Source organism: Apodemus sylvaticus, chromosome 9, assembly GCF_947179515.1.
Source record: "Apodemus sylvaticus chromosome 9, mApoSyl1.1, whole genome shotgun sequence".
Lineage (NCBI taxonomy): Eukaryota > Metazoa > Chordata > Mammalia > Rodentia > Muridae > Apodemus > Apodemus sylvaticus.
The window spans coordinates 90,381,308-90,409,186 of record NC_067480.1 but is presented as its reverse complement, the minus strand read 5'-3'; the positions used below and the strand labels follow the sequence as shown (position 1 = coordinate 90,409,186).

At 47.1% G+C, this 27,879-nt stretch overlaps 2 protein-coding genes and 1 long non-coding RNA gene across 3 annotated transcripts in view; 2 read left to right on the top strand and 1 right to left on the bottom strand.

The window, feature by feature from the left end:
* Tram2 (translocation associated membrane protein 2) overlaps nt 1–10,725 on the top strand; it is an 82,407-nt gene extending 71,682 nt beyond the window's left edge. The window contains exons 8-11 of the mRNA XM_052192526.1: nt 2,715–2,819; nt 3,103–3,246; nt 3,977–4,140; nt 5,507–10,725. Coding sequence (XP_052048486.1) covers nt 2,715–2,819; nt 3,103–3,246; nt 3,977–4,140; nt 5,507–5,580 — 487 coding nt within the window. The 3' untranslated portion in view covers nt 5,581–10,725. The remainder of the gene's footprint in view (nt 1–2,714; nt 2,820–3,102; nt 3,247–3,976; nt 4,141–5,506) is intronic.
* A 5,352-nt stretch (nt 10,726–16,077) lies between these two features.
* Nucleotides 16,078–27,879, bottom strand: part of Efhc1 (EF-hand domain containing 1) — a 39,424-nt gene continuing 27,622 nt past the window's right edge. The window contains exons 10-11 of the mRNA XM_052192524.1: nt 17,797–18,031; nt 16,078–16,295 (exon numbers count right to left, since the gene is read on the bottom strand). Of these exons, the coding sequence (XP_052048484.1) occupies nt 16,224–16,295; nt 17,797–18,031 (307 nt within the window). The 3' untranslated portion in view covers nt 16,078–16,223. The remainder of the gene's footprint in view (nt 16,296–17,796; nt 18,032–27,879) is intronic.
* Nucleotides 26,406–27,879, top strand: part of LOC127692314 (uncharacterized) — a 22,879-nt gene continuing 21,405 nt past the window's right edge. Inside the window, exon 1 of the long non-coding RNA XR_007979442.1 lies at nt 26,406–26,567. This is a non-coding gene — a long non-coding RNA (uncharacterized LOC127692314). The remainder of the gene's footprint in view (nt 26,568–27,879) is intronic.

The following is a 27,879-nucleotide window of genomic DNA, read 5'->3' as shown; positions in this document are numbered from 1 at the left end:
AGAGCAATTATCAAATTCATCTGGAACAACAAAAAACCCAGGATAGCTAAAACTATTCTCAACAACAAAAGGAAATCTGGGGGAATCAGTATCCCTGACCTCAAGCAATACTACAGAGCAATAGTGTTAAAAACTGCATGGTATTGGTACAGTGACAGACAGGAGGATCAATGGAACAGGATTGAAGATCCAGAAATGAACCCACACACCTATGGCCACTTGATCCTCGACAAAGAGGTTGAAAACATCCAATGGAAAAAAGATAGCCTTTTCAACAAATGGTGCTGGTTCAACTGGAGGTCAGCATGCAGAAGAATGCGAATTGATCCATCCTTGTCTCCTTGTACTAAGCTCAAATCCAAATGGATCAAGGACCTCCACATAAAGCCAGACACTCTGAAGCTAATAGAAAAAAAACTGGGGAAGACCCTTGAGGACATCGGTACAGGGAGAAAGTTTCTGAACAGAACACCAATAGCGTATGCTCTAAGAGCAAGAATTGACAAATGGGACCTCATAAAATTACAAAGTTTCTGTAAGGCAAAGGACACCATCAAGAGGACAAATCGGCAACCAACAAATTGGGAAAAGATCTTCACCAATCCTACATCAGATAGAGGGCTAATATCCAATATATATAAAGAACTCAAGAAGTTAGACTCCAGAAAACCAAACAACCCTATTAAAAAATGGGGTACAGAGTTAAACAAAGAATTCTCACCTGAAGAACTTCGGATGGCGGAGAAGCATCTTAAAAAATGCTCAACTTCATTAGTCATTAGGGAAATGCAAATCAAAACAACCCTAAGATTTCATCTTACACCAGTCAGAATGGCTAAGATTAAAAATTCAGGAGACAGCAGGTGTTGGAGAGGGTGTGGAGAAAGAGGAACACTCCTCCACTGCTGGTGGGGTTGCAAATTGGTACAACCACTCTGGAAATCAGTCTGGCGGTTCCTCCGAAAACTGGGCACCTTACTTCCAGAAGATCCTGCTATACCACTCCTGGGCATATACCCAGAAGACTCCCCACCATGTAATAAGGATACATGTTCTACTATGTTCATAGCAGCCCTATTTGTAATTGCCAGATGCTGGAAAGAACCCAGGTATCCCTCAACAGAAGAGTGGATGCAAAAAATGTGGTATATCTACACAATGGAGTACTATTCAGCCATTAGAAACAATGAATTCATGAAATTCTTAGGCAAATGGATGGAGCTAGAGAATATCATACTAAGTGAGGTAACCCAGACTCAAAAGGTGAATCATGGTATGCACTCACTAATAAGTGGATATTAACCTAGAAAACTGGAATACCCAAAACATAATCCACACATCAAATGAGGTACAAGAAGAAAGGAGGAGTGGCCCCTGGTTCTGGAAAGACTCAGTGAAACAGTATTCAGCAAAACCAGAACGGGGAAGTGGGAAGGGGTGGGTGGGAGGACAGGGGAAGAGAAGGGGGCTTGCGGGACTTTCGGGGAGTGGGGGGGCTAGAAAAGGGGAAATCATTTGAAATGTAAATAAATTATATCGAATAATAAAAAAAAAAAAAAAAAGAAAAAAAAAAAAAAAAAGAAAGACTGGTGTGGTAAACTCTGATACAGTATGGACCACTAGCCAAGAGAACCCAGAGGGGAAGCCACCTCGACCAAGGAAGGCTTCTAGTGAAGCGGTCCTTTCCAAGGAAGGTTGAGGAAGGTGATCCCTGCATCCACCCCTCCCTCTCTTGTTCCCGGTTCTGCTGTTCACTCGCAGCCTTGGCTTAGCCCTTTCCATAAGTGGTCCTTTGAACTGTGGCTTTCCAGCCAGAAACTGGGCTCTTGCCACATGGTATCCAATGCTGCTGGAGCATGCTAGCCCAAGAGTTAATTTCAGTTTGGCTTGTAATGCAGTAGAGAGCAGTTAGTCGTATGGTTGTCCTAGAAGTGCGAAGAGTTCCTCCATTAGGCCTCAAGGTTTTTTACAGGCAGTATTTTGATGCACGTGCTGTGCTTGGTAACTGGGCTTTCCATGAGCTTTTCATGTACAGAGTAGGAGGCAAACCTTTGTGTCTGCCCGCCTTTGAGAGCTTCACTATAGTGTGGGATGTCCTGGGGAGCCCTGTTTCTCAGGAGCTCCTAACAGGCTCCCTGTGAAACTGACTGACGTGAATGAATAGCGTGTGTGTTGGAATCCACCAACTCTGCAACAACTCTCAAGCTCTGGCTTTCTGTCTGGAGGTGGAGGGCCAGGGCAGCTGTTCCAGCTGTGCTCCGATGTTGGATGCTCGCAACTCACATGCAGAAGAGTTGAGCACCACACACGGAGCGAGCCTCCTGCTTCCTCAGATAGTGCAAAGTCAGGTAGCTGCAAATTTTCATATATGTGCCCCCAAAGCTCAGCAACATTGTTCTGGGCCCCGCCCTTCTGTGCATGATTCCAGCAGCGTTAGCATAGAAGGGGCCGGATATCATGACATGTATGGACCAGGTTCGTCATGGGGACAAGCAAGTGCAGCTTGAAATGGGTGAAACGGGTCAAAGTCTGGGGAGTCAGTTCAAGAAAACTACGGGAAGGAACAGCAGCTAAACTGTTACAAAGGATAAGACATTGTCCTCCCAGAAGTGGATAGCAGAACCCAGACACGGAGAGCAGCCTGAGCCACCATGGGTCAATGGCTTCTGCTCTGGGGTGCCGTGCAGGAAGGTAAGACTTGTCTTTGCCTCCAGCCTGAGCCGCCTGGGGCTGGTCTTGCTTCTGCTGCAGTACTCCACTGAGGCCCTCTTTCACATGGCCCGGCTCTTCCACTTTGCAGACGACAATAACGAGAGGCTGTAAGTAGGGATGCTGGGAGCTGGCCCGGGCTGAGACCGATGGGGTGGGGCCTGGGTATCTCATGCAATCTGAACGGTTGAGGGGTCCTGCTCTGGGTGCCAGCCACCTCCCTGGGTACAGCCAGCACCATATACACTTACTCCTGTTCCAGAACTTCTGAAACTCTCCCCTTCCTGGGTTCTGTTTGATCCACTGTCCCACTCTAGGTTGCGTCCGGAGAGGTGGGGTGAAGTTTCTTTAAGGGACTCCCAAAGCTGACATCGCTTTTCTACCTGCGAGCAGGTTTAACGCCTGGGCTGCTGTGTTCGGGGTCACACGTCTCTTCATCCTCACCCTCGCTGTGTTGACCATTGGCTTTGGATTGGCTCGGGTGGAAAACCAGGTGTTTGACCCTGAGAAAGGGAACTTTAACACCTTGCCTTGCAGGTGAGTTTGGCAGAAGCCCAGGATGGTGAATAGGGACTCTCCGAGCACTGCCAGGTACCTCCTGAACATGGCGTATCAGCACAGAAGGCCAGGGTGCAGGTGACCCTTGAGTCTCCCACACAGTAACATCTAGGGGCAAGCCCATTGACAGCAGTCTCCTGCTTCCGTCCAACATTCTTCCCTCCACAGCCTTCGTGTGCTCAGCCCACAGTAAGGACCCCAGTCCCAGTGCAATGAGGCCCCTCACACTTGTTCAGCACATAATGGTGCAGAGGACATTTCTCATCCAGGTCACGTCAGTCATGACACCCTCAAGAGACTCCGAAGTTTCATCTTTTATTTCAAGCTATGTGTCCATAAAGCTGTAGTCATTAGAGTGTGTGTGTGATCCATGTGGCAACATGTGATATACTAGAAGAAAATTATCCCACGCTAACTCATTCGAGCATTACCAATATTTGTATAGATTGTATTGGCTTTGGTATGGGCCGTGCATGTGGAAGAGAGAACAGCTGTAGGTGTGTAGGATTAGTGTGATTGTGGGGCCCATCACCTCAGGGCCTTCACCTCACTCTGCTCAAGTGTACTGGAGCAGAGCCTGACTGAAGAACACACCCTTTCTGGTGCTGGTGGCTGAGGGTAGGGCGGGCCAGGGGAGCTACAGAGACCTGGCCTGGTCCCCCCAGGCCTCCTTCTGTAGGCTGTCGTCCTGAACTTCTCCCCTCCGCAGGCTCGGCATGCTGCTGGTGGTGTGTGTCGCCCAGGCCTGGCTCATGTGGCGTTTCATCCACTCCCAGCTGCGGCACTGGCGCGAGTATTGGAAGGAACAGAGTGTCAAGCGCAGAGTCTCTGCTGTCCCCAGGCTTCCAACCAGGCTCCTCAAGAGAGAACCTGGTGAGTGTCACCCTGTGGCAGAGAGCAGGTGGCTGGGGTCTGGTCTGGTGAAGTAGAGTTGCTGGCACTTAAGTGCTCCACAAACCAGTCCTGCTGGCTTTCCCTCCGGGAGACACTTCTCTCCCGGCCTGGGGCACGGTGACCAGCTTGTAATTGGTCATGAGCCAGAGACCCAGTGTGAGCAGGCTGGCTATATCAGGGTTTGGCCACTGTGACTCAGGGCAGCAAGCACTGGGTAGGGACTTCTGGAAGGAAGTATGTCCTAGTGGTAGCATCTGGCTTCTAGCCAAGTTCTTCTTCCTCCTCTTCCCCTTCCTCCTCCTCTTCCTCCTCCTCTTCCTCCTCCTCTTCCTCCTCCTCTTCTGCTGCTGCTGTTGTCACCTCTGTCCTGTGCTACAAAGTAGCCCTGTGTCCTCACCTGCTCTTGTGCCCTACGTCTCGGCCCACCCCTGCCTCCCAGGTTTCCCATCTCTCTTTAGGAATGACTCACAGTGATGGTGTTAGGGCGGAGCAGCAGGGGTGGTCCACACACATCTTCTTTGGCTCCTGAGCATCCTCAAGTGGTCCCCTATGCTCACAGGTCTTCAGACCTCGAAGCTCTAATCTACTGCCCAGCCTCGCTCACTCGCTCGCTTGGGGCCTAGCCTGTCTGCATGCCTGTTTTCTGACTCACCTGCATTTTCCAGGCAGCTGCCTGCCTGGAAAGAGCCTTGTGTGTTTATTTGCCTTCAGGTGTGAGGAAGACTTGGAATGAGTTAGGAGGAGGGGTTTCTGTGAGGCTGCAAATCATTGAATTCGTAGAGGTATTTTTCTGTTCTTTTTTGGATTTGTTTTGTTTTGTTTTAAGACAGGATTTCTCGGTGTAGCCCTGGCTGGCCTGGAAGTTTCTCTATAGACCAGGCTGGCCTCAAACTCAGAGATCCACCTGCCTCTGCCTCCAGAGTGCTGGGATTAAAGGCTTTGACCACTGCCTAGCTGGAGGTCAACAGAATGTCAGGCCTTGTCCCTGCAGTATCTTGTTCCCATTTCTTCTCCTTGTTACCATTCCTGTTGCTGAGACCTGTCTCTGCAGAGCTTGGGGATGGAGGACACTGGGGGGAACTAAGAGATTAAAGCTAGCATTGCTCAGATCTAGGTGTAGGCTGCTGCCTGTTCCTCTGTTTCTGTGAGTCACAGTAGATGCCCTCTGCTAAAAGATAGCAAAATCACTTACCAAGACACCAGGACCAGCAGCAACCTGCCCCGGACTGTCTGCTGCCTGCTTCCTCGCTTGGGTCTGCCTGCCCCATCCAGCAGACACCCCGGCCCTCCATGCCTCCATGTGTCAATAGCAACCCTGTGTGTGTCTCTTCTCTCCATTCCCCAGGTTACCACGAAAATGGAGTGGTGAAGGCAGAGAATGGGACCTCCTCACGGACTAAGAAACTCAAGTCTCCCTAACTCCATTGTGCTGAGAACAGGGATCCTCTGGGTGAGGGCCCGGCCGAGACGACAAGCACTGGCCCTAGCTCAGTCTCTCCGCCCTCCTGCCCGTGCTCCATCTCCACCAGCAGAAGCCTTGGCATCAAAGAGGGAGTTCCTCTCTACCTTCTAGTCTTTCTCTTCTTTCATGAACCATTCTCAATAAAGCCAAAAATCTTCCACTCTTGCTCCTTTGAGCCACCTCATGGCCTCACCTCTGTCCTATCTTGGGTTTTCTCAGAGGCCTGTATTCTCCTAGTCATCTCCCTGCTTCTCTCTCTCTCTCTCTCTCTCTCTCTCTCTCTCTCTCTCTCTCTCTCTCCTCTCTCCTCTCTCCTCTCTCTCTCCTCTCTCTCTCCCCTCTCCTCCCCTCTCCTTCTCCCCTCTCCCCTCTCCCCTCTCCCCTCTCCTTCTCCCCTCTCCTTCTCCCCTCTCCCCTCTCCCCCTCCCCTCTTCTCCTTCCCCTCTCTCTCTTCCTTTGTAGCTGCTGCTTCTCCTTTCTTCCTGACTTTAATGTGCAATTTCTCTGACTTGTACAATGGGAGGGAACTACGGTGGCAGTCCTGCCCTTGGGTCCCAGGACTTGCCAATCTGGAAGCCTCTCGCCGAGGAGCTTCCCCTAGAGCTGGTGGCGGATCCTCGGTGGCCCTCGTGGACGGACAGCAGGAGGAAAAGCCATCCCTCTCGGATTACAATATTCTTGGTGCTGATTGACAGTCAAGATGTAGGATTCTGGTTCTACGCATTCAACCCCGAAGCTTTTCGCTCTGGGGACACAGTGACTTAATCGAGAAAGATAGTGTTAATTAACTTTTGAGTCCCAGGACTCCAAAGAGCTTCCAGTATGGCGTTTGAATTGGAAACCAGCCTGCCTTCGCTCTATGAGGGGACATGCTCAGGAGGGTGTGGCTCCCCACTTGTCCACAAGAGCAAAGCACGAACCGTTGCCTCTTCAGGAAGAGTCGATCTGGACCGTTCTCCAGCGGTGCCAGCTGCTGTTCTTTTATTACCCATCCATCCACCAGCATCCGAAACCAAACCAAATGGCAGTGACAGACCTGCCCAAGACATGCTGTTCCCAAGCCCGGAGACGGCCTGCCCCAGCCGGGGTCAGGCTTGCAACCTCAACCTCGTCTCTGCAGAAACACGAAGCCCAAGGACTCCTTCGATGTGTGGTTCCCTGGCGTCCCAGGGAGGGCCACCTGGCCACCCTCCCTCTGGCCTCACCTGAGAGTTCTTTAAAGTTCTTAATGTCATTTGTTGAGCACACCTAGAGCCTAACACCAGGATGCCGCCTCAGGGTCACTCTTCCGGTTGCGGGAGGCAATGCAGCCATGTCCACAGGAGCCTGTGACCCCCTTCCCTTCGGTGTTCATTCCTCTTTCCTCTACCTGATGGCGGGGTCACCTGGTCCTTATGGTACCTTGTGAGGACTTCCAGAACCGATATAGGCTTTAAAGGGTCCCCAAACTCCGTGCTGCAGTATAGGGGCACAGTCCCTGGTGACACAGGAGGATTAATGTTACCTGATATACTGGCCTTCCTTTGACACCATACGAGACCAAGACCGGAGCTTGAGTGTTTACCCATAAACAGGGAGACGGGCCTTCATCAAGGCAGCCTCGCCTCTCCAGCCTCTCACAGTTATGTAAAATCAGACTTACCTGTAATTGAGGAAACGTGGCATTTTTTTTCCTTTGTGTCCAGGTTGAGCATACAGAATAGAAATGAGATCCCCTTGGCTTCTTTAGTGTGAGCTTAGGAAGCAAGACAGAATTTCAAAAGTATATTTCTCTGTTCTCTCCCTCCCTCTTCCTTCCTGGCCCTTCTCTGGGCCTCCCCACAGAGCTGATCTGGCCCACCATCCCGGTATGGATGTTAATTGTCTTTATGCTCTGAGATGCCACCTGGAGCTGTGTGGAAGTCCAGCCAGTGGCTCCCAAGCTCACCTCACACCCGTCTAGGCGTCCTTCCTCCTGGACCATCCCCAAGCTAAGGGTCCGCCTCCCCAAACCACTGGCATCTCTTGCCAGCTCACTGCAGGGGCTTTGCCTCTAGGCTGAGTTATTCCTACTCTGTCAGCAAATGCTTGTGACAAGCATGAGGCATGTGAAGGTCTTAGAGGAGCAGAGGGACAAAGACCAGCCATCTAGGATGCAGTGCTATTCTTTCCCGGTACACTGAGATGCCTGAAATAATGGGAATACATCCCTTGGGTGTCTTGCAAGTATCCTTTGTTGCTTGTTTGTTGGATATATTACCAGGAATCCAAGTGTTAGGATTGATCTAGGCTCTTCTACAACGTAAGGTCAGTAGTAGGAGTTTGGAGTGTTCATCTCCAGAGAAGCCTGAGACCAAGGGCAATGGCTCTCCAGCCTTGACTTCTGGGGTATTCAAAGGCTTGGGAGAGCTTTGGGGTGCTTTCTCATCCACCCAGCCTCTCTCTGGTGTCGATGTTACAGGAAAGCCAGGACTTTGTGATGTTGGCACAAACCTTGTTGCCAGAACTCCAGCCACTAAGTTCCACACCATCCTATGAGCAGGCTGGCTAGCTTGTGATCTGGGTGCCCTCGCCCCGTTGTTTGTTTTTATGCAGCCTCTCCTGTCCCCAAAGTACCACACCCTTAGTGAAGGACCTGCCATACTCCGCCAAGTTTAAGATGTTCGGCACCATCTATCTACCAGGACCAGAAGACGCTATTCACTACCTCAGCCTCCACGGCCTGTCTCTCAACATCCCTGGCATGGCAGCTGGGGCCAGTGGCAGGAGTGGTGGACGGAGAACTCCCAGTTGCTAGTTGCCCTCCCCAGAAGTGTGGTGATGGGACAGTCATTTCCACAAGCTACCCATGCTTGGGTGTGTACACTCTGAATTAGCTCCGTGCGTTCCTCCCACGTTCAGAGGTGGTCCTGGGGGAAAGAGAAGCAGACAGAAGCCAGGAAGGGAGGCTTTCTGCCTTTCTAGTCAGTCCCAGCCCTGTGTGCCTAAATATTTTCCAACAGCATCATATGCCATGTCCTAAGGGTGAACGTAAGTCCCTTAAATTAAGATGACTGTGCCCTGGCTGTTCACACTGTGTTGTCATGGGGTGCCTGGGACTATAAGAGCCCCTGAAAGTGAAGACCTGTTTAGTATTTTTTTATCCCTCTAGCATTTTTTTTTTCTGATTTTCTTTTTAAGTAGGAGCAGAAAGAGTGCATTTTCCAAAAAGTCTAAGAAGCTCATTCCACGGCATCCTTAAAGAAGCTTGCTGACTCCTTGCAGCTAGGGAAGGCCTTTATTTGCATTTGTCTTTAGTGGCTTTCAGCCTTCCCAGTTGAGCTTGCTGAAGTCTGGAGCGGGAGGAGGTAGGGTCTGGGCTTAGCTACCTTTCTCTGCTTGAGGGCCTCTGCATCTCCTGGAGACCAATCTTCATTCTTGCTCTCCGGCCTCTGTTCTTCCCTGGTGTGGAATGGACTGAAAGCCTGCAGGTCAGAACAGAGGGCTGGCCCTCCGCCTCCCTCGGCCTCCTGAGCTTACGGCTCCCTTCCTCAGAACAGGATTTTAGGGAGAATATCAAGGTCACACTTGAAAACATCTGTAGAACCCTCCTCCAGCCCGTGCTTAGCATTAGGAGGATGCTGGTACCAACCTCTTGCCCTTTACCCGGCTTTTAATGCAAGTGCTAGCTAGCTCCATTACATCTGCTTTCAAAGCTCCTCGGTCACGGAGCAGCCTCTGTGACCGTTCTTGCCCTCAGCGGGTCCCTGTTCTTTTGTGTAAAAAGTGCCTTATATCGCCTTGTGGCCTTCACTGGTACTGTATGGCCAGGCCCCCACTGCCAGGGCTCTAGGGCTGACTGGCGTACACAGCCAATGACACCATACCTCAGCACAGCTCCAGGGGAGAGGGACATGGGTTGACAGTTTTGTCTCATTTGTTCTGACCCTCTTCTCCCTCACACATAGCGTAAGACCTTGCGTGTTCTCTGGTTTATTCTAGCTCCCCTTGTGTGGACCTTTGGGCTGTGAAAGCTTGTGAGGTGGCCCGGCTGCAGGCACCCATGCCTCCTGTCTAATAAGGGAAGCTTGGGGGTTGGGGGAGGAAGATCGCCTCTGCGTACCTCTGTCCCTGTGTGGTGAGCCCTGCTCTTCCGGTCTCCTCATTCCCTCCCCAGACTAGAAACAGCACCCTCTTCCCGTTTGTTTTACCCCCATATAACCCAAAGTTGGTGTGAGGAATGTGTTTACTTGCGCTCGCTGGCTCCAAGTCTTATCTCATTGGTGACCTGTTTGGCAGTGCCTATGGCCCGGGAGCTGCAGAGCTCCTGGATTCCTGTCAGGGTTATCTTGTGTTCGTTCCTCAGTACCGCACCCACCCCTCCCTCCCTGACCCTCGCCTGCCTGCCTGCCTGCCTGCCTGTTCCCGCTATTCCGGGTTGTGCAATAACCCTCCCCTTACTGCATCCTGCAATATGGGGGAGGGGGGAGAGAACCCACGGGAGGGGTCGTCATCATCCCTTACAGAAGTGTCAGTCCCTTCCTGTTGCTGTCATCCTCACAGTCCTGGGTAGGTTTCTGTGGCAATCATATAGAATGTGTTGTGTTGTCTTAGAAATCTTTACGTCATTTAAAAAAAAATAAAATAAAATAATGTGTCAAAGAGAAAAGGAAAAAAAAACATCCTCAGGCTGGAACATTGTCAGTGCCTGGGAATAAGATCCATCTGGAGTCACTGACATCACTGTCACCACCAAAGGCATTCCAGGGTTTCTTGTTCCTGTGCAAAGGATGGGCCACAGTGGCGAACCCTGTCTGCCCCTTTACTGCCCCGCCCCCTGCGGGCCTGGCTGTGGTGGTGAGTGCTGCATTCTTTGGGGTACAGCTTCATGTGTGATTAAACCTCACTTGCCAGTTACTCGGTTTAACAAGCGCCTGAAGGAGGCCCCGAGGAGCTGGCGCCCCCTGCGCAACTCACAAAGCAAACGTGGGCACATGGACTGTTTTTCTACATTACTCTGTGTGTGTTATGGACCAAATTCAACAAGGAACTCAAGGAAAATGTGTACCTGCCGTATTTATGCTTTCTTATTAAAGGGTTGGGGGGAGGGGCGTCTTTTTACTTTTGGTAAAGTTTTTTTTTTTCCCCAGAGTCCTTTTTCCACTGTTTCTGTCTGGTTTTAGAAACAAGCTACAGTTTTGTATGGATTTTTTAAAATGTACATTTTGAAACAAATGATCAAATATTTTCTGAAATACGTGAATAAAGGGCATAGAATTTTGGTCATAACAGTCTCTGATAGGCTTCACTGGTGTACTGTATAGGGTAGGGATTTTTGTTTTTGTTTTTTTATTAAGTCTTGATTCTTCCATTTGTTTTTATTTTGAGAAATGAGTCCGTGTCAGCTTTAGTTTTTGTCTAAAATTTTTCATTCTGTAGTAATTGGAGTTTTTTGTTTGTTTGTTTTGATTTTTTTGTTGTTTGTTTGATTGTTTAAAGACGATCTCACTGTGTATTTCTGGCTGACCTGGAACTCACTGTGTGGACCAGGCTGGCCTTAGACTCACAGAGATCCACCTGCTTCTGCCTCTGAGCAGGATTAAAGGTGTGTGCCACTACAGGGGCTGGGTTGGTTGGTTGGTTTGGGGTCTGTGGGTCCACAGCAGTAATGGGAGCTAATCATCTGGGACAGGGACGGACACTTGGGTTTTCCCAGTTGAGAGTAACATGCATTGTTTTTAGTTTGCCTCTAACAACAAAGGGGATTTCCTAACAGGTTATGTCAGCTTGATGCAGCAGACGGAAGGCCTCTGTTCTGGCTACTCTCCTGGGAAGGCATTCAACTTTGGAAGGGATGTGGGTCTTGGTCTCTGTGAATGCAGGGTCCCCCATTTAGTAAGAATGGAGGCAACATCGGTGACTAGTGTCACGTCAACAGCCTGCGTGCACACAGCTGTCTGCTGCAGTTTCCAGGACTGCACTCAGGAGATATGTGCAGTTACAGGTGGTGGCCGTTAGCCGCGGGAAACCCACAGGGGGCAACAGTCACCCAGAGAGTTACTGGAGGTCAAAGAGTGGAGCTGGCAGCACCAAGCATTGGTGCAGATGGCTTCTGTCCTGCTCTGATCCACATTCCAGGTGACATCCAGCTGTTAGCCCATTTCTCATCTGCCCTGTGGGGTCCAGATATGGCGACTGGCAGCAGTATTAAGTTCATAGTACAAACAAACCTATATATAATTTGTTTTTGAGACAGGGTGGCTTTTACATAGCTCTGGCAGACCTGTTACTGGCTTTTTAGCCCAGGCTCACCTCTAATGGCGGTCTAGCCTCTGCCATCTGAGAGCTTGGCTCACGGGTATGTGCCAGCAAGCCCACCTTTAAACTGGTTGTTTTGTATTTGCTTTTGGGACAGGGTCTTACACCATACAGTCCTTGCTGGCCCCAGCTGTGTTACAGAGTAGAGTGGCCTTCAACTCAGTCTTCCTACCAGATCCTGAGATCGTGGCTATGCACAGCCATACCTGGCTAAACCAATCTTAATAAACACACTTGTACTTGTATGCCCACAGGATATTAAAAAGCCACATACCCAGGGGCCTTGGGAAATAATAGAGTAACCGTCTTTACCTGTTTGTCCTCCGCATACTGAAAGCCTGTTGACACAAAGCCAAACCCCTAAATTACAGACAGTATGTCCAAGGCGCCCGACTGGTATATTTGGGGTACTTATCCTGGACAGAATAGTGACTCTTGGCCAGAGAGACTCACCACCACCAAGCCTGTCTTTACCCACAAGGTGGCTTTTTTTTCCTGCCCTGAAGCAACTTTCCTTATCAGTCTTGGACACTTCCTTCAGTTAAATCTGCTGGCCGTGGCTAGCTACCAGCGTGCTGGCCCTGCAGACGTTGATTGGCAGTGCTCATTCCAGTTCCGTTCTCCAGTGACTTGTTTGAAAGGACATTCATCTCTTACTGTTGCTCGCTGCAGGTCCCATGTAGCTGGCATTCGCCACCAGAGCCCAGGCTTCAAGGTGCATGCCAGTTGTGACAGCACTTGATGGCATCTCATGGCGGCATGCTCCTCCAGGGTCCCAGAGAAGAGTGGGATCCATTCTGACTTTACAGTAGTGGAAAGTGAACATGATGTTCCACAGAAATGCCCTGCAGCCTTGCTCTATGAAATGCCTTTCATACCTTGTCAGGATTTCCCAGGTCTTCTCAGTCTCAGGTCAATTTGAAAGGTGCAAGATGAGGCATGGGGAGAAGGCTTATGGAGCATGAGTGTGCCTCCCTTACATACGACCACCTTCTCCTTGACACCACAGGGAGCAGATAGAAAGATCTATCCCTATACTATCTGGTGGAAAAGGTATGAAGTACATGGTCAGGACTGATACTTGAGGGTGTGGTGGTTTCAGAAGGGCCCCCGTAGGCTCATATATCTGAATGCTTCATCATTAGGGAGTAGCAGTTCCTGAGAGGGATGAGGAGGGGTGGCCTCGCTGGAGAAAGTGTGTCACTCAGGCTGGGCTTTGAGGTTTCAGAAGCCCAAACCAAGCCTGGTGGCTCTCTCGCTCTCTTCCCGCTGCCTGTGGGTCCGGAGGTAGAGCTCTCTCTCTCAGCCCCTTCTCCAGCACCATGTCTGCCTGTGCTGCTGTTCGCCCCACCATGACAGCACAGGACTAAACCTCTGAAACTGTAAGTAGGCCCCAATTAAATGCTTTTCCTTATAAATGTTGCCATGGGCATGGTGTATCTTCAGAGCAATAGAATGCTGACTAAGACGGGGGTATGAGTGCTGCAGCTTCAAGGGGGAGGAAGAAAAACTAAAAGAGAAAGCCCGGAGCTATTGGAAAAAGACAGAAGCATTTTTCACCTGCTACCGACCATGGGAATCTGTGAAAAATTGACAGGAGCAGGCCTTAGCTTCTGTAAACTTTCATCTTTTAAGGGAAGCAGTGATAGTGATAGATTAGAAAATACAGATTCCCGAGGGGAGACTCTTGGGATGCTCTGGGTACTGTCACTCAGCTTGCCCAAGTTTAAACTTTATATACATACACACAAATGTGTGTGTGTGTGTGTGTGTGTATGTATGTATGTATGTATATACAGAGAGAGAGAGGGAGAGATGGAGACATGGAGAGTGAGAGGAGTTTGGTATGTGTGGTGCTTTGAATATGCTTGCCCCATAGGGAGTGGTAAGGTTAGGAGGAGAGGCCTTGTTGGAAGAAGCGTGTCACTGAGGGGTAGATTGTGAACCTCGACCCAGTGCCAAAGAGTCAGTCTTGTCCTGGCTACCTTCAGATCAAGATGCTGCTAGAACTCTCAGCCCCTTCTCCAGCATTATGACTGCTTGGATGCTGACATACTTCCTGCTATGATGATAATAGACTGAACCTCTCAACTTGTAAGCCAGCCATGATTAAATGTCATCCCTTATAAGAGTTACCGTGGTCATAGTGTCTCTTCTCAGCAATGAAACCCTAACGAAGACAGTGTGTGTCCATATTTGAGTGTGAGGAGGAGCATGCTATGGTGTGTGTATGGAAAGCAGAGGACAACCTTGGGTGATTCCTGTCATCTTTGCGGTAGAGACTCTCAATAGGAGTTTCATTGCACTAGGAACTCGGGATCGTTGGTCTCTGAGCTTCCTGGGGAAGCTCTGGTCTATGCCTCTCATACCCCCCCAGAGAAGTGCTAGAATTTCAGATGCATGTGACTACAGTGGCTTTCTCTTGGGTTCTATGGATTTTAACTCGGATCATTACACTTTCCCAGTTTACACTTTTACCCTGTTAGCACATCTCCCTGGCTCGGTCCTCTAGAATTTAGAAAGCATATTTGAAGTGGCTGATTTTTAAGATAAATTTAAAGGAAAGGGATTGACCTCCCTGATTATCAAGTACCTTCTATGAGGAAGCACTGGGTAAGACTAGATACCATGAAAGGGCAAGTCAGCCTGAGATAGCCCCCTTCCCAAGAAACCCTCTGAGCAAGCAAAGGGGTGTCAAGGGAATGTGCCATTGGAGTTGAGCAGTTGGGGACCAGGACTGTGGGGACAGAATCTCTGTGGGAAGTTGACCTAAAAGCTCCCTCGAGAAAAGTGCCGTGTGCGTAAGAACAAGCCGGTCTGACGCGTGCCATTTAGCCAACCCTGGCTCCATTACTAAACAGCTTCCTGGTTCTACTCTTTAACTCCTCCTTCATATTCTGGATACAGGAGCCAGAGGATAGGCCACATTTGTCTAGCGCACACTAGGCCTGGGACAGGACCAGATAGGGCATCAGGATAAAGTGTAGAATGGAATACATTTCTAGAAAGGACTTAAGACCTCAAGCAGCTAAAAATGATGGGAAGCAACAAAACATGGTTTCTTCCTGAGATAGCCTAGAGCTGAGACGGAGCCCCTTGACCAGCTAGGTAGGTGTGTCTCAGCTCCTTGCAATAGGCAATAGCAGGGAGGCCCCGTGGCAGCTGTGAGAGGACCTGGGCATCCCGGATCTTCTATGGTTTCATCCTTGCCACTGCAAGTTTTGGGTGACAGGAAAGAATCTAGCAGGACTATCTTCAATCATAGAGTGGTCCTGGCTGTCTATCAGAGGTCATTAGACAGCCAGAAAGTGCTACTCACGAAAAGGGACTCTTTTCTAAAATATGTACATTATAGTCCAGTAAATTAATTTATAGGCAAGTCTTATGAAAATAGGCACCATACTACGCCTACCACATTACAATGTATTCCATTTCCTAAAACTTTATTTTCACTGGTATTGGGAATCAAATCTAGGGTCTTTTACATGCCACTGAGCCAGACCTCAGGCTCCCAGTTTTTATTCTACAATGGGCTTAGAATTCCACTCTGCAAAGCACACAGTATGCCTCCCTACAATATCGAGGGAAGTGGATGGGTAGGTAGGAAGGCCCCTGACTAGCTAGCAGTAACAGTACTGCTGTGAGCTTTAGTTTTTCAACTTCTCAAATGTTTCTTTAAAAGTCTATCATTCCTTCTGTTCTTCAGCCTTCTACATCTGTATTAATTCTACAGCTTTTCCAAAGAATCAGAAAAGTAATTGTGTATGCTGTGGTGTGGAATGAGTGACCGTGTATGCTTGTGCAGGCAGAGTCTGTTCTCTGGAAGGGAGCTGAGGGTCCAGCTGCCAGTCTGTTGGTCGCAGGCTCAGGACACAGGAAGTTTGCGTCTGAAGGGTGGGGGAGGCCATCTGGTAGTTTAAAGGCAGCTGGGCAGGAGGACTGTCTTACTCAGGGGTATGTCAGTTTATGCTTCTATTCAGGTTTTCAAACTACTGGTTGGGGTCTCCTTACTTTAAGGCCTGTTTTACTTGCTTCAACCATTACCCTTATTCTGAGCACCGTCATAGGTGTATCTGGATGTATCTGATGAGTTCTGGAACCCCTGGGCCCTTAAGTATAAACTTAACTATCATGGTTATTCCTGCCTCTCCAAATAAGTCACTGGTCTTCGATTCTTTGAATATTAATTTACTTTAGACTTGAGTAATAGTGAAATAGAAGAGGAGGGGAAGAAATACCACTTCCGGAGTGATTTAAAGGCTTGTGTGGTAGATTTCACAATGTCCGTTCCGTGTCAAAAATGTAGCGCATTCGCTCGTTCAGGTCAGTTCGAGAAAGCTCGAACAAAGTTATAGTAGTTAATCCTGCCTTCTCCGTGGGTGCACAGCCTGATTAACTGCAAGGGAAAAAAAGAAGCCAAGTGAGCCAGCTTCCCTCAGCTCAATGGCACAGCGCACTTACGTTTACGCAGAAAGAGCCCTGGCTTTTGCCAACCCAAACAAAGTTCAGCTTTATATCCTCAGCAGACTCCAAAGTAATCCTGTGGTCCTGGCAGGTCGGCCAGCTCTTAAGCCCCATGTTATACAGAGTGAAACCACAAAGATGATATCCATATTTATAAGGGCGTCGTTCGTTATCACAGCACCTTTCCTCTGTTCTTATCTTTTGAGGCAGTCTCTTACTTTGGAACCTCAGGTGGCCTTGAACTCATGATCCTCCTGCCTCTGCATCTCAAGTGTTGAGAATACAAACTGTCATTGCTGTATTCAAATAGAAATACTTTTGCTCCCCTGACCCAAAACTAAACACCCTTAAATGCCAGACTCCTGCTAGTGCAGCCAAATAGAAGAATCTGGTTATATGTCCGTTTAAATGCCCCCTGAACTGAACAGTGATAGGTAACAGTCATTGGCTTTGGTTGTCTTTGTAAGACAGGCACACCTGCCTCGCCCACTCCTACTCACTCTACTTCCCAATGCTGCACTTCCTCTCTCACGTGCGCTCACATGTCACACAGTATGAGTGATTGGAAATCGAAAAGGGGAGGGGAAAAAGGTTTAGCCTTGCTGTCAACCGAAGGCTTAAGAACTAAAAGGGTATCTAGCCCACATGGACAAGTACTTCTGTCCTTCCTCTCACCTTAGCACCCTGTTTGCCTTTAAAAGATCAAATAAAACCCTGCATACTAACCTAGTTTCTTAAAACCATTTCCTAAATGAACCTTAATTTCCAAACATTCCCTCTTGCTTGAAGTTCTTCAGGAAGATCAATGAAGCCTCTACGTTTTTAACCAATGACCATGTCTTGATATTAAGCTAGAATCCTGGCCAGGGTGAGGGAAAGTTTTTTCTGACTTCCATGGGGTTCCTGGCTTATGGGATTTGTAACAAAATGACACCTTTATTTAGCAATCAGGAGACTTCTAAGAGGAAAACACCTATGTCTTGTCCCCATCTATAGCTCCCATGTTATCCCTAGAGACACTGCTGCCTTGGGCAGTGGTCCTGTCAGCTTTGGCTTCCACACTAGTCCCTGCTGATGAGCTACCTTTGAAAAACCTCAAAGCCCGCAAGCACCCGGTACAATCCACTCACCTGTCACTGTTGCCCTAGGAGAAGATCTGCCTCCCATCCCTTACATGCTAGTCTAGCAGCTTCTCTGCATGTAGCATGTCTGTCCCCACCCCCATCTTAAGTGACACCCTGCTGCAACAATTAGAAAAGGAAGTTGATATTGTGGGAAATCCCATCACCAGAACAGAACAGGAAATTTGATTCTTGTAACTCTTTAGGAAGGAACGAGCAGTCCTCAGCCTGTACAATCAGCCCAGACCACGATTCACACTGACCACGATTTCACACTGACCACGATTCACACTGACCATGATTCATACTGACCTCCTTGATCAACGAGTCATCGACTGGGACATTAAGAGTCTCACAGATTTTAAAGAACGTCTCTCTGTCCACATATCCCGATTCTTCCTTGTCGTATACTTGAAACGTTTCCCGGAGGTTGTCTTTGCATGAATTGTCTTTCAGGTGCATCTGGATTTTTTCTATCAGTGCTTCCAGGTCCTGTGCCTTGGGTTCCTCTGTAGCCTGCACCTTGGGGTCCTCTGTACCTTGCTTGCTATAGAGAAGGAAGGAAATGATTGGATATATGTTCATTCTTGACCTCAGTGATAAAAGCACTTATTTGGTGAAATCTGGGAAGCTTCTAACAAAACAAAACAAGCAAACAAATAAACCAAAATGCAGTTGTAACACAGAGCTGGTGGCTGATCTCCCCATCTTAAGGACAGGGTTTGAACTGCCTCCCTTCTTACTGTCTGTTAACTCACTCCACTATAGCGATGCAGGTCTCATACACCACCATTCCCAATTTGCTATTTGTGGGGACCACAACCATTGCAAACTAACATTACCTCATCCAAAGCCAAGTGCCTGAGTACTCAGAAGTGATGCCTGTAACTATGCCAACCAGAAATCTTTCACAGTTTTAACATTTCCTGTTCAGTTTTGGTGAGTCTGTAAAAGGCCATCTATGGGAGATTAGAGACTGCTCTAGGGGACGGGCAGAAGTTTAGGTTTCACAATACTGAGAGATTAGTACTAGAGCATTAGAAAGAGGGATGTCTGTTTCTTTACAACATGGCCACCGGAAGTAGAAGCTCAAATTGTATTTCCTCTGAGCAATAAGCTTGTTAGAAAACTAGTGTTGGTGCCAACAAAGACTCCCTTGTATTCCTAAATCCTTTTAGAACAAAATATACTCTCTCTCATACACACACATACACACACACACACACCCCAAAGTGTAGTCCAGCTATCACCTCAGAAGCAACACTGGAACTTGTGTCTCCTCCTCTTTCCAGCAGGTTTTAGCTTCTAACTCCTCCCACTGAGTCCCTCTCTCCTGACTGAACACCCTGAGGCACCATCTGCCTTCCCTGTGTATGACATTCAGGGGCTTCTCTGCTGAAACTTCACTGCTCTTCATTACTTAGCTCCTGTCACGTTGGTTTTTAATGTTTCCTTTGTGTGCGATTATGCTCACACATCAGGAAGAAGGCATCTGATTCCTCAGAGCCAGCATTAGAGGGTTTCGGGATTGCGTATCCAGCCCTCTACTGCTGAGCTAGCTCTCCAGCCCCTCTCCCCTCTAACGGGCAGCTGCCCTTGGGCGGTGAAAACAGTGACATCATTCAGGATCGTTTTCTGGAAATAAATTCTAGCTTTCACTTTTATTCTTTTCTTTTTCTTTTCTTTTCCTTTCCCTTTCTTTCCTTCCTTCTTCTTCTTTCTTTCTTTCTTTCTTTCTTTCTTTCTTTCTTTCTTTCTTTCTTTCTATATATCTATCTAACTATCTATTTATCTTTCTTTCTTTTTGTTATTGTTGAGACAGAGTCTTACTATGAAGACCTAGCTGGCCTAGACCATGGAGATGAGAATGGCCTCAAATTCACAGAGTGCCTGCCTCTACCTCCTGAGAGCTGTGATTAAACGTGTATACTGCTGTGACCAGCTCCTAGCAAAAAATAATAATAATAATAATAACAATAATAATAATAATAAAATAAAAAAATAAAATAAATAAATAAATAAAAATCCAACCAGTGCATCCTGAGAAACTGCCATGGGCTGCAGGGAAGGATAATTCTCTAGACTGTTCTCAACAGCCTAAATATCCCAACGTAGAAGCTGAGTGAAAAACTGTACACTTGAGTCAAGCAATGAGACAGCAGCATAGTCACTGACTGAGCTGCACAAGGAACATGTGCTATGTGAGAGCTTTGGGCACCTAAGTGTGTTCAGAGTGCTAGCTTTTGTGTAAAACTTATACACGTATGAAAGTATACACATTTGAATTGTCTTTTCTGTGTAAAGAAACTCCAGGAAACTACAATTTAAAAATAAAAAGCCATGGTATGGGGGCAGGGGCATGGCAATCTGGTTTGGCAGCTAAGAGCAGTTGCTCTTGCAGAAAACCTGGGTTTTGCTCCGATCACCCACACACTCTGTAACTCCACTTCTATGGGATCCAGTGCCTTCTTCTGGCCTCTGGGCACCAGGTACCCATGTGACACATATACATTCACTCGGCAAAACATACAAATAAGTATTTAAAAATATATTAAAGCCACAAAGCTGGAGAAATGCCCCAGCAGTTAAAATTGCATGTTCTTCCTGACATTGACACACATTTAGTGCCCAACATCCATGTCCAGCAACTCACAGCCACCTGAAACTACAGCTCAAAAGAATCCAGCGCCCTCTTCTGACCTCTGTGGGCCCTGCACTCAAATGTGCAAACCGTCTCGTGGCCACATACATAAAAATAGTCACCTGTGATATACACAATAGAAGTACATGGGTGGACAATGTGAACAAAATGTTTGTTCAAGCATCAGACTGCCGATGTTTCATACATTCTATGATGTCTGAAATGCTCATGATAGATTGCAAACGCCAGGAAACAGCATCCAAAGAATATTACATTTTATATGTCTACTAAATAACAAAATATTAGAAATCATCATTTCTGGTTTATGAGACTTTCTCCCACCTAGTTGTGTTTACTTCAACTTGTATAACCTAAGTTTTATTCCCTATGCTTTGTTGTCCTTGTCATTCCTATTTTTTAAAGGCATGATGTAGCCCAGGCTAGCTCTTATCTCCCAGTCCTCCTAGCAAAGCTTTTAAGTGCTGGTATTATAAGCATGTACCACCATACCTGGTTTACTCCCTTAAATTTCAAACAGATACTACTTTTATAGCAAGGTAGAAACAATCAAATGTCATAAAACTTCCCCCAGTATAGAAATGTTCCCTTAGTTGTTTATTACAGAAACAGACTCTGATTACCTGATTTGTATATACTAAAATGTAAGTGAATAGGCAGGGGACTATTTAGTGACAGGAGGCATTTGAACCTCCATCTTTCATGTGCTTAATATGAAACTGGCCTGTCATGTATCTTAATATATATGATCTAAGTTATTAGTTATCAGGTAGATCATTTGGGGGAAGGGGGTAATCCTCCCTTCCCTGAAGAATCCAGATACCCATTTCCCTTCAAAGAGCAGAGGAAACACCCACTCCATGTGGAAGAAATTCGGGTTGGTAGGAGTGGGTGGGGCTGCTTAACTCAGGGCCAAAGCCCCGCATGGAGACCTGTGTGGGTGCAGGGGTTCCTTACGGCCAGGCGCTGTTTCTCTAAATTGATTCTGTTGCTTCCGTTCATAGATGGTTTACATAGCACTTTAAAATATTCTGCATCATTCCTCCTTCAAAATTAATCAGATACACACACAGGTTTTTCTGAATATCAGCATATCATTTAGACATTCTGAAACGACTATTTCCCTAAAACCAGTTTATTTTATAGTTCTCTGAAGTACCCCCTTACACAACTGAATATGCCTACTTATTTTTCTTCATACAATTAATTTAAACTGCTTCAAAAAGTCATGAGCTTTTTTGTTTGTTTTGGATTTCAGGAAAGATGTGTTTAAGGCCAGAACTCTTTTTAATATTTGATTTTTCTAGTATTTGGAGTGATGTAGCCCAGGTGATAAGATGGGAAACAAACAAACAAACAAACAAACTAGGCAAGTAGGGGATTCTGGGAAAGTTTTTTTTTTTAATTTTACTTAATTATTGTAGTTACTGTTTGCTTGTTTCATTGTTTTTTGTTTTGTTTTGGCACGGGACATCATACAGTGAGGTTGGTTTTGAACTCCCTATATAGTTAAGGCTGACTTTGAACTCCTGTCTCCATCTGGAAACAGCTGTCTGCCTCCAGCTGCTGTGGTACAAGGAAAATATAAACCCATCTGGGCTAAGCCAATGGGAACTTGTTTCTGCTGGTACCCATGTGGGTACTAAGTGCATGCAAATGCAACTCTTGATGGCAGACTGCTTTCGATCAAGAGCAGATGGTGAGAATAGGGGGGGGGGAGAGAGGGGGGGGGGAGAGAGAGAGAGAGAGAGAAAGAGAGAGGAGAGAGAGAAGCCAGAAGCAAGAGGTATTGTAGCGCCAAACAACAGAATTATTGGAAGAGATACAAGATATAAGAGGTCAAAGGTGTCTTCTGTTGAGAAGAGAAAGGGTGTGGCTGGCCTGAGTTGATAGCACCCTCTGAGACTACCAGACACTGCACTGCAGATTCGGGTATCACATTATCTCACACATTATCTCAACCTTAGAACAGCATAAGCAAAATTAAAGACAGGAAGAGCAGGTGTGTGGTGAGAGGAAGGGACAAATGGCTTTTCAGTGGTAACCAGCACTTCCAAAGACAAACAAACAGACAAAAACGCCTGCAGGCATCGGTGTGGAGAGTGGTTAGGACGGAGAGCGGAGAACGCTTAGAGAGCTTATACGAGGCCAAACGCAGGACCTTGACAAGCAGCAACCCAGACGATGTAAATCTTGTAAATGCATCTGATGTATCTAACAGGCTCTCCGAGGGGGAGCTGGAGATTCTGAGGCTCCAGATTAGAGCAGAGGTTTCCAGAGAAGGATAATAAAGAGTAATTAACACTGTATGTACAGCACACTAGCTAACAGGGCGGGGGTGGGGCCTGGAAACTGGACTGGGCGGATCCAGCTGAAGATTGCTCTGTATTCAGAAAGCTCTCCTAGTCTTTTACCTTTGCCGTGGCTGCTTTCATGCTGGGAGGGTGGGGCTGGGTATTCCTGAGAGATGCTGTAACTGAATCACTCAGCATTCATACAAACAAAAGGCTTGCTGGTCTCCGCTCCAGATTGTCTAGACCACAGCCCCCCTATTGTCTCGTGTATTTGCGTAAGCTAGTATTAATGTAAGGTCTAATGCAGGGTGCAAGCTCAAATATCTGCTGAACTAATGAGACTATTTTTCCTTAAAAATTTTAAACCACGTTTACTTACTTATTACTACTTGTTTTGTTGTTGCTGCTTTTGATTGTTTGGTTAGTTGTTTGGTTCGTTGGTTTTTGCATTTTCACACAGGGTTTCTCTGTGTAGCCCTGACTGTTTTGGAAATTGCTCTGTAGAGGAGGCTGGCCTCAAACTTAAGAGATCCACCTGCCTCTGCCTCCAGAGTGCTGGGATTAAAGGTGTGCACCTTATTGCCTGGCTGAGACTGCTATTTTTGAAAACCATCAGTGGCCTTCAAGAAAGCAATTCATGAAGAATGTTTCAATTCTCAAGCAATCAGGAATGCAAGTAGAAGCCTGGCATTTAGAGAAGGTGACAAGAGAAGGTGATGAAGAACTGAACATGGGTGAACTGAGGAAGTGCTCACGAGATGGCTTTATCTCACCACTGGCTTCTCTTCTCTCTTCTCTTCTCTTCTCTTCTCTTCTCTTCTCTTCTCTTCTCTTCTCTTCTCTTCTCTTCTCTTCTCTTCTCTTTCCCCTCCCCTCCCCTCCCCTCCCCTCCCCTCCCCCCCTCCCCTCCCCTCCCCTCCCCCCCCTCCCCTCCCCTCCCCCCCTCCCCTCCCCTCCCCTCCCCCCCTCCCCTCCCCTCCCCTCCCCTCCCCTCCCCTCTCTCTCCTCTCCTTTCTCTCCTCTCCTCTCCTCTCCTCTCCTCTCCTCTCTTCTCTTCTCTTCTCTTCTCTTCCCTTCTCTCTTCCCTTCTCTCTTCCCTTCTCTCTTCTCTTCTCTTCTCTTCTTCTCTTCTCTTCTCTTCTCCTCTCCTCTCCTCCCCTCCCCTCCCCTTCCCTCCCATTCTCTTCTCTCTCCTTCCCTCCCCTCCCCCTCTCCTCCCCATCCCTTGCCCTCTTCTCTCTCTTTTCTTTCTTATTGGCTTACCTATTTAATGCATGTGGCTATTTTGCCTGCATGAATACATGTGTAGCACATGTGTGTCTGGCACCCATGGAGGTCAGAAAAGAGCATCAACTCCACTGGACCTGGAGTTAAGGATAATTTCGAGCCACCATGTGTGTGCTGGGAACTAAACTGAACTCAGACTCTCCACAGGAACAACCAGTGCTCTTGATTGCTGAGCCGCCTCTCCAGTCCTTGATTTCACACTTGAATTAGAGTTGGGGTCTGCAGACAATGGCAAGATAAGAGAGACTCCCTGGAAATGCCTCCAAGGGAGAAAGGAAGGACCAGGAGAGACTCACTGGAAGGGCCAGGGCTCCACTGGAAAGGCCTCAGTGAGTAGGCCCAAGGAAGGACGATGCGGTTTGTATAGAGACGTGTGTTCATGCTGGCCATACAGACAGGTTTCTGTGTACAACGTGGGCCTGTGAGCAAAATACCTGGTTTTTATCCTTAAATCGGAGTTCACAAAAATTAGAAGGTCTGGAGAGATGGTGCAGTGGTTACGAGCACTGACTGCTCTTTCAGAGGCTCCGCCCTCAACACAATGGCTTACGACTATCTATGACTCCATTCTCAGGGAATCCCAAGCCTGACTGGGCTCTGTGGGTACCAGGCACCCACATGGGGCACAGACACATATACGGGCAAAACACACATATGCATAAAATTACAATTTTTTTTTAATTGCAAAAGAGACCTCAGACTCCCTAAGAATGTCAAGCTGAAATCAGTATTCAGTCAATTTCCTACATGTTATGCTAATTTTCTGGTCCAGAGAAAACAATGGCTGGCTTTTCTGAACTCTTTCTTCTTGCATTTGTTGCATTTGTTGCCTGCCAGAAAAATACACAGGCTGACGATTCTTGGGCTGGCATGGGGGTGGGGGGGTGGGGGGGGGTGGGCAGAGAGGTATTCTTAAGATTATCAGTTGAATGAAGGATGTGTGAACTTTTGAGCGTAGAGTTGGCTATACACGGAAAGGTAACGAGCAGAAGCTGGACAGGATTGCAGACTGGAATACAACAGGATTAATGTCCTCTGCAAGTGCTTCCTCTCACCGAGACCTGGGAGAGGTGAGAGGGATCAAACTGAGGACTGCATCAGCCCTCGTAATCCAAACCCTACCTGCCCTCTGCCTTTTGTTGGTAGAGAGGTTTCAGAGCCACTACTGTATCTTTTCCTCATTGCCAAATGTAAAATAAGATTTTGCTGGTAGTGTAGCGGGGCTTAAGCAAATAGTTCCCAGGGTCTGCTGGCTCTGCTGGTGTTAGCACAGACACAGAGAATAGAAGGGGACCCTTTGGAGAACTAGTTGAATTGAACCTGATGGTCATGAATACCAAGTGGGCCCTTAGTGCTCACCATGCGCTTAGACATTTCCTAGACAGCCACATCGGTTCTCACGAACCAGGATGGAAAGATGGGGAAGCTGAGGGGAGGGGCAAGCTCTCACCCTCCCCCCTCCTCCCACCCCTCACACCTCACTGAATGGTATCAAGTCACCTGCTAAGGATTAAAGTCCCTTTTTTTTCTTTTTAAGAAAAATCTCAGAAGCAAATGCTGAACAGGTTTATAATCAGGACACGTGCTTGGCTCCGTGTAATACAGTCAGGATCCCTTTGGTCTTTCTGGACCTGTGGTTTTAGTCAGCGCTCCTTCCCTGTGTTTAAACATTGATAATGCACCCGAGAAGCCACTTTATAACCCCGTTTAATAAAGATGGAATCTGCTTACTTATTTATTTATTCACCTATCTATTTTTGCACTACTGAGATTACACAGCAGACCGCACACAGGCCAGGTGAGCTCCCCAGCCCTGAACTACATCTTACTCTTCTTTGTTCTTGAGATGTGGTTTCCCTAAGTTCTTCAGGACTGCCTTGAAGCTGTGAGGAGATAGGACCACATGCCTGTGCCCTAAAGTCTGGCAAGGAGAGGCCTTTAGAGAAATAATTATACCGAAATATTTTTTACTTAATCTTTCAAATCCTCTGAGTAATGTGTTTTTGGTAGCTATCGTCATATGCATACATTATTGTGAATCTACTTAAATATAACTCTCCCCCTGGGAGCCTGAGCCCGCTCGAGGGTATGTCTAACAGTCCCCTTTTCAAACCTCTCTCTTCTCTCTCCCCATCCTTTCTCCTCCCTTCTCTTCTGTCTTCTCCCTGTCTCCTCCTTTATTCCCCACCCTTCTACCTCCCTTCCCTCCTTACCTCTCTCCTGCCTCCCGCTCTCTTCTCCCATCTCAACTTCTTCCTCCCCCTTCCCAGTCTCTCTTCCCTTCCCTCCCCCCTTCAGTTTCTCCTCTATGCCTTTAAGTAAATCTATTTTAAAATTTCTCTATTCATAAGACAACCTCAATTTTGCTTCATACTGACTCGCCTAGAAATTCTTTCCACCAATGTGAGGCTCAGGCTGCCCCTGAAGTCCTCATACAAAAGGCAGCGCTCCTATGTCTCCAGCTCCTCTGACAGAAAGACAATCCCCCTGCCCCACGCACATACATTTAGCATCTCTGGAATTAAGATGCATTTTAAAATTGATGGTGAATATGCATTATAATTAGTCACTTTTTTCTATTGCAGTAGTAAATAAAACAATACAGAATATAATATATATGTTTATATATCATGTATATTATATATATATATATACATTCATAAATTCCAGTGCCTATTGTACTCCACATGAACACAAACAATTAGAAGGGCTTGCCAACCACATCTGTCTGCTCATCTATGCCTATTCCCACAGGTTCTGACTTCCTGCCACCGGAATCAAAGTTTCAAAGAATAATTCCCGGACCCCGGGGTGTTTGCAGGACCCTAGTAAGGTTCTATAAGGTGAAGAATAACAAAGCTGCCAATGTTTATCTTTTCATTTCTCTTTCCCGCAAGGGCACAAGAATCTTCCCAAATATTACACAAGAAATGATGTTTTTCCCGACTGAATTTAAAAGCATGGAAATTCAGTTGTCCCCTCTAAAGGAAGCCAGACACTAACGATATCCTCAAGGCTGGAGAGATGGCTCAGTGGTTCAGAGCACTGACTGCTCTTCCAGAGCCCTGAGTTTGATTCCCGACAGCCACATGGTGGCTCACAACCATCTGTGAAAGGATCTGATGCCCTCTTCTGGTGTGTCTGAAGAGAGCAGCAGTGAACTCATATACATAAATTAAGTAAATCAATCTTTTTTAAAAAGATATTCTCAAAAAAAAAAAAAGTAAAATGTAATTCTTCCCGATGATTGTTTTTGGGAAACAGAAACATTGCTTTTTCCACGAAGATTTCCCTCTTCTTGGGACATAGTCCATAGTGTGGTTGGCTAGCATGTGTGAGGCCCTGGATCTGGTCCCCAGCATTATATGAAACCAGGAGTGGTAGTGCACATGCCTGTAATCCCGGCATTTGAGAGATAGAGGCAGGAGGATCATAATTCTGGTCAGCCTCAGCTACATATTTATTTCAAGGCTAGCTGAGAATAACTGCAACTTTGTCTCCAAAAAAAAAAAAATTGCTATCTTTGTTAGTATATTTAAAAAGAAATATTTTTACATCTTCAGATATAATTTCCAATATGTTAAATATTAAGATCTTAAAAATTCTTTAGTGTCCCTGGTTTGAATGAAAAATGTCTTTGTGATGGCTATTCTTGGATGTTAACTTCATCTGAAATTAACTAAAACCCAAGCTGCTGGGTACACCCGTGAGGGGTTTTTTTTAATTAAATTTAGTTAAATCCCATTTGAAGTAGGATGACCACTTTTAATCTGGATCTTTTGAGGTGGGAAGATGAACCTTTAGTCTGGGCCACACCTTCTGCTGTAAGCCATTGTAAAGAACATGGGGAAGGGAAGCTGGTCCTCTCGCTACTTGACCCCACTCTCCCTGGCAAGCCCACTCATTCACAGCCTTGCTCTTTGGGATTCTGGTGTATACAGTGGAGACAGCCAGCCTTGTAGACTGAATATCTCCTGGATTCTTGGGCCTTTTGTTGGTAGACAGCCACTGTTGGATTAGCTGGACCACAGCCTGTAAGCCATTCTAATAAGTCCCCCTTTTCTCTCTCTCTCTTTCTCTCCCCTTCTCTACCATATATATATGGTAGAGATACATATATCATATATGGTGTGATACACATACATCACATATATA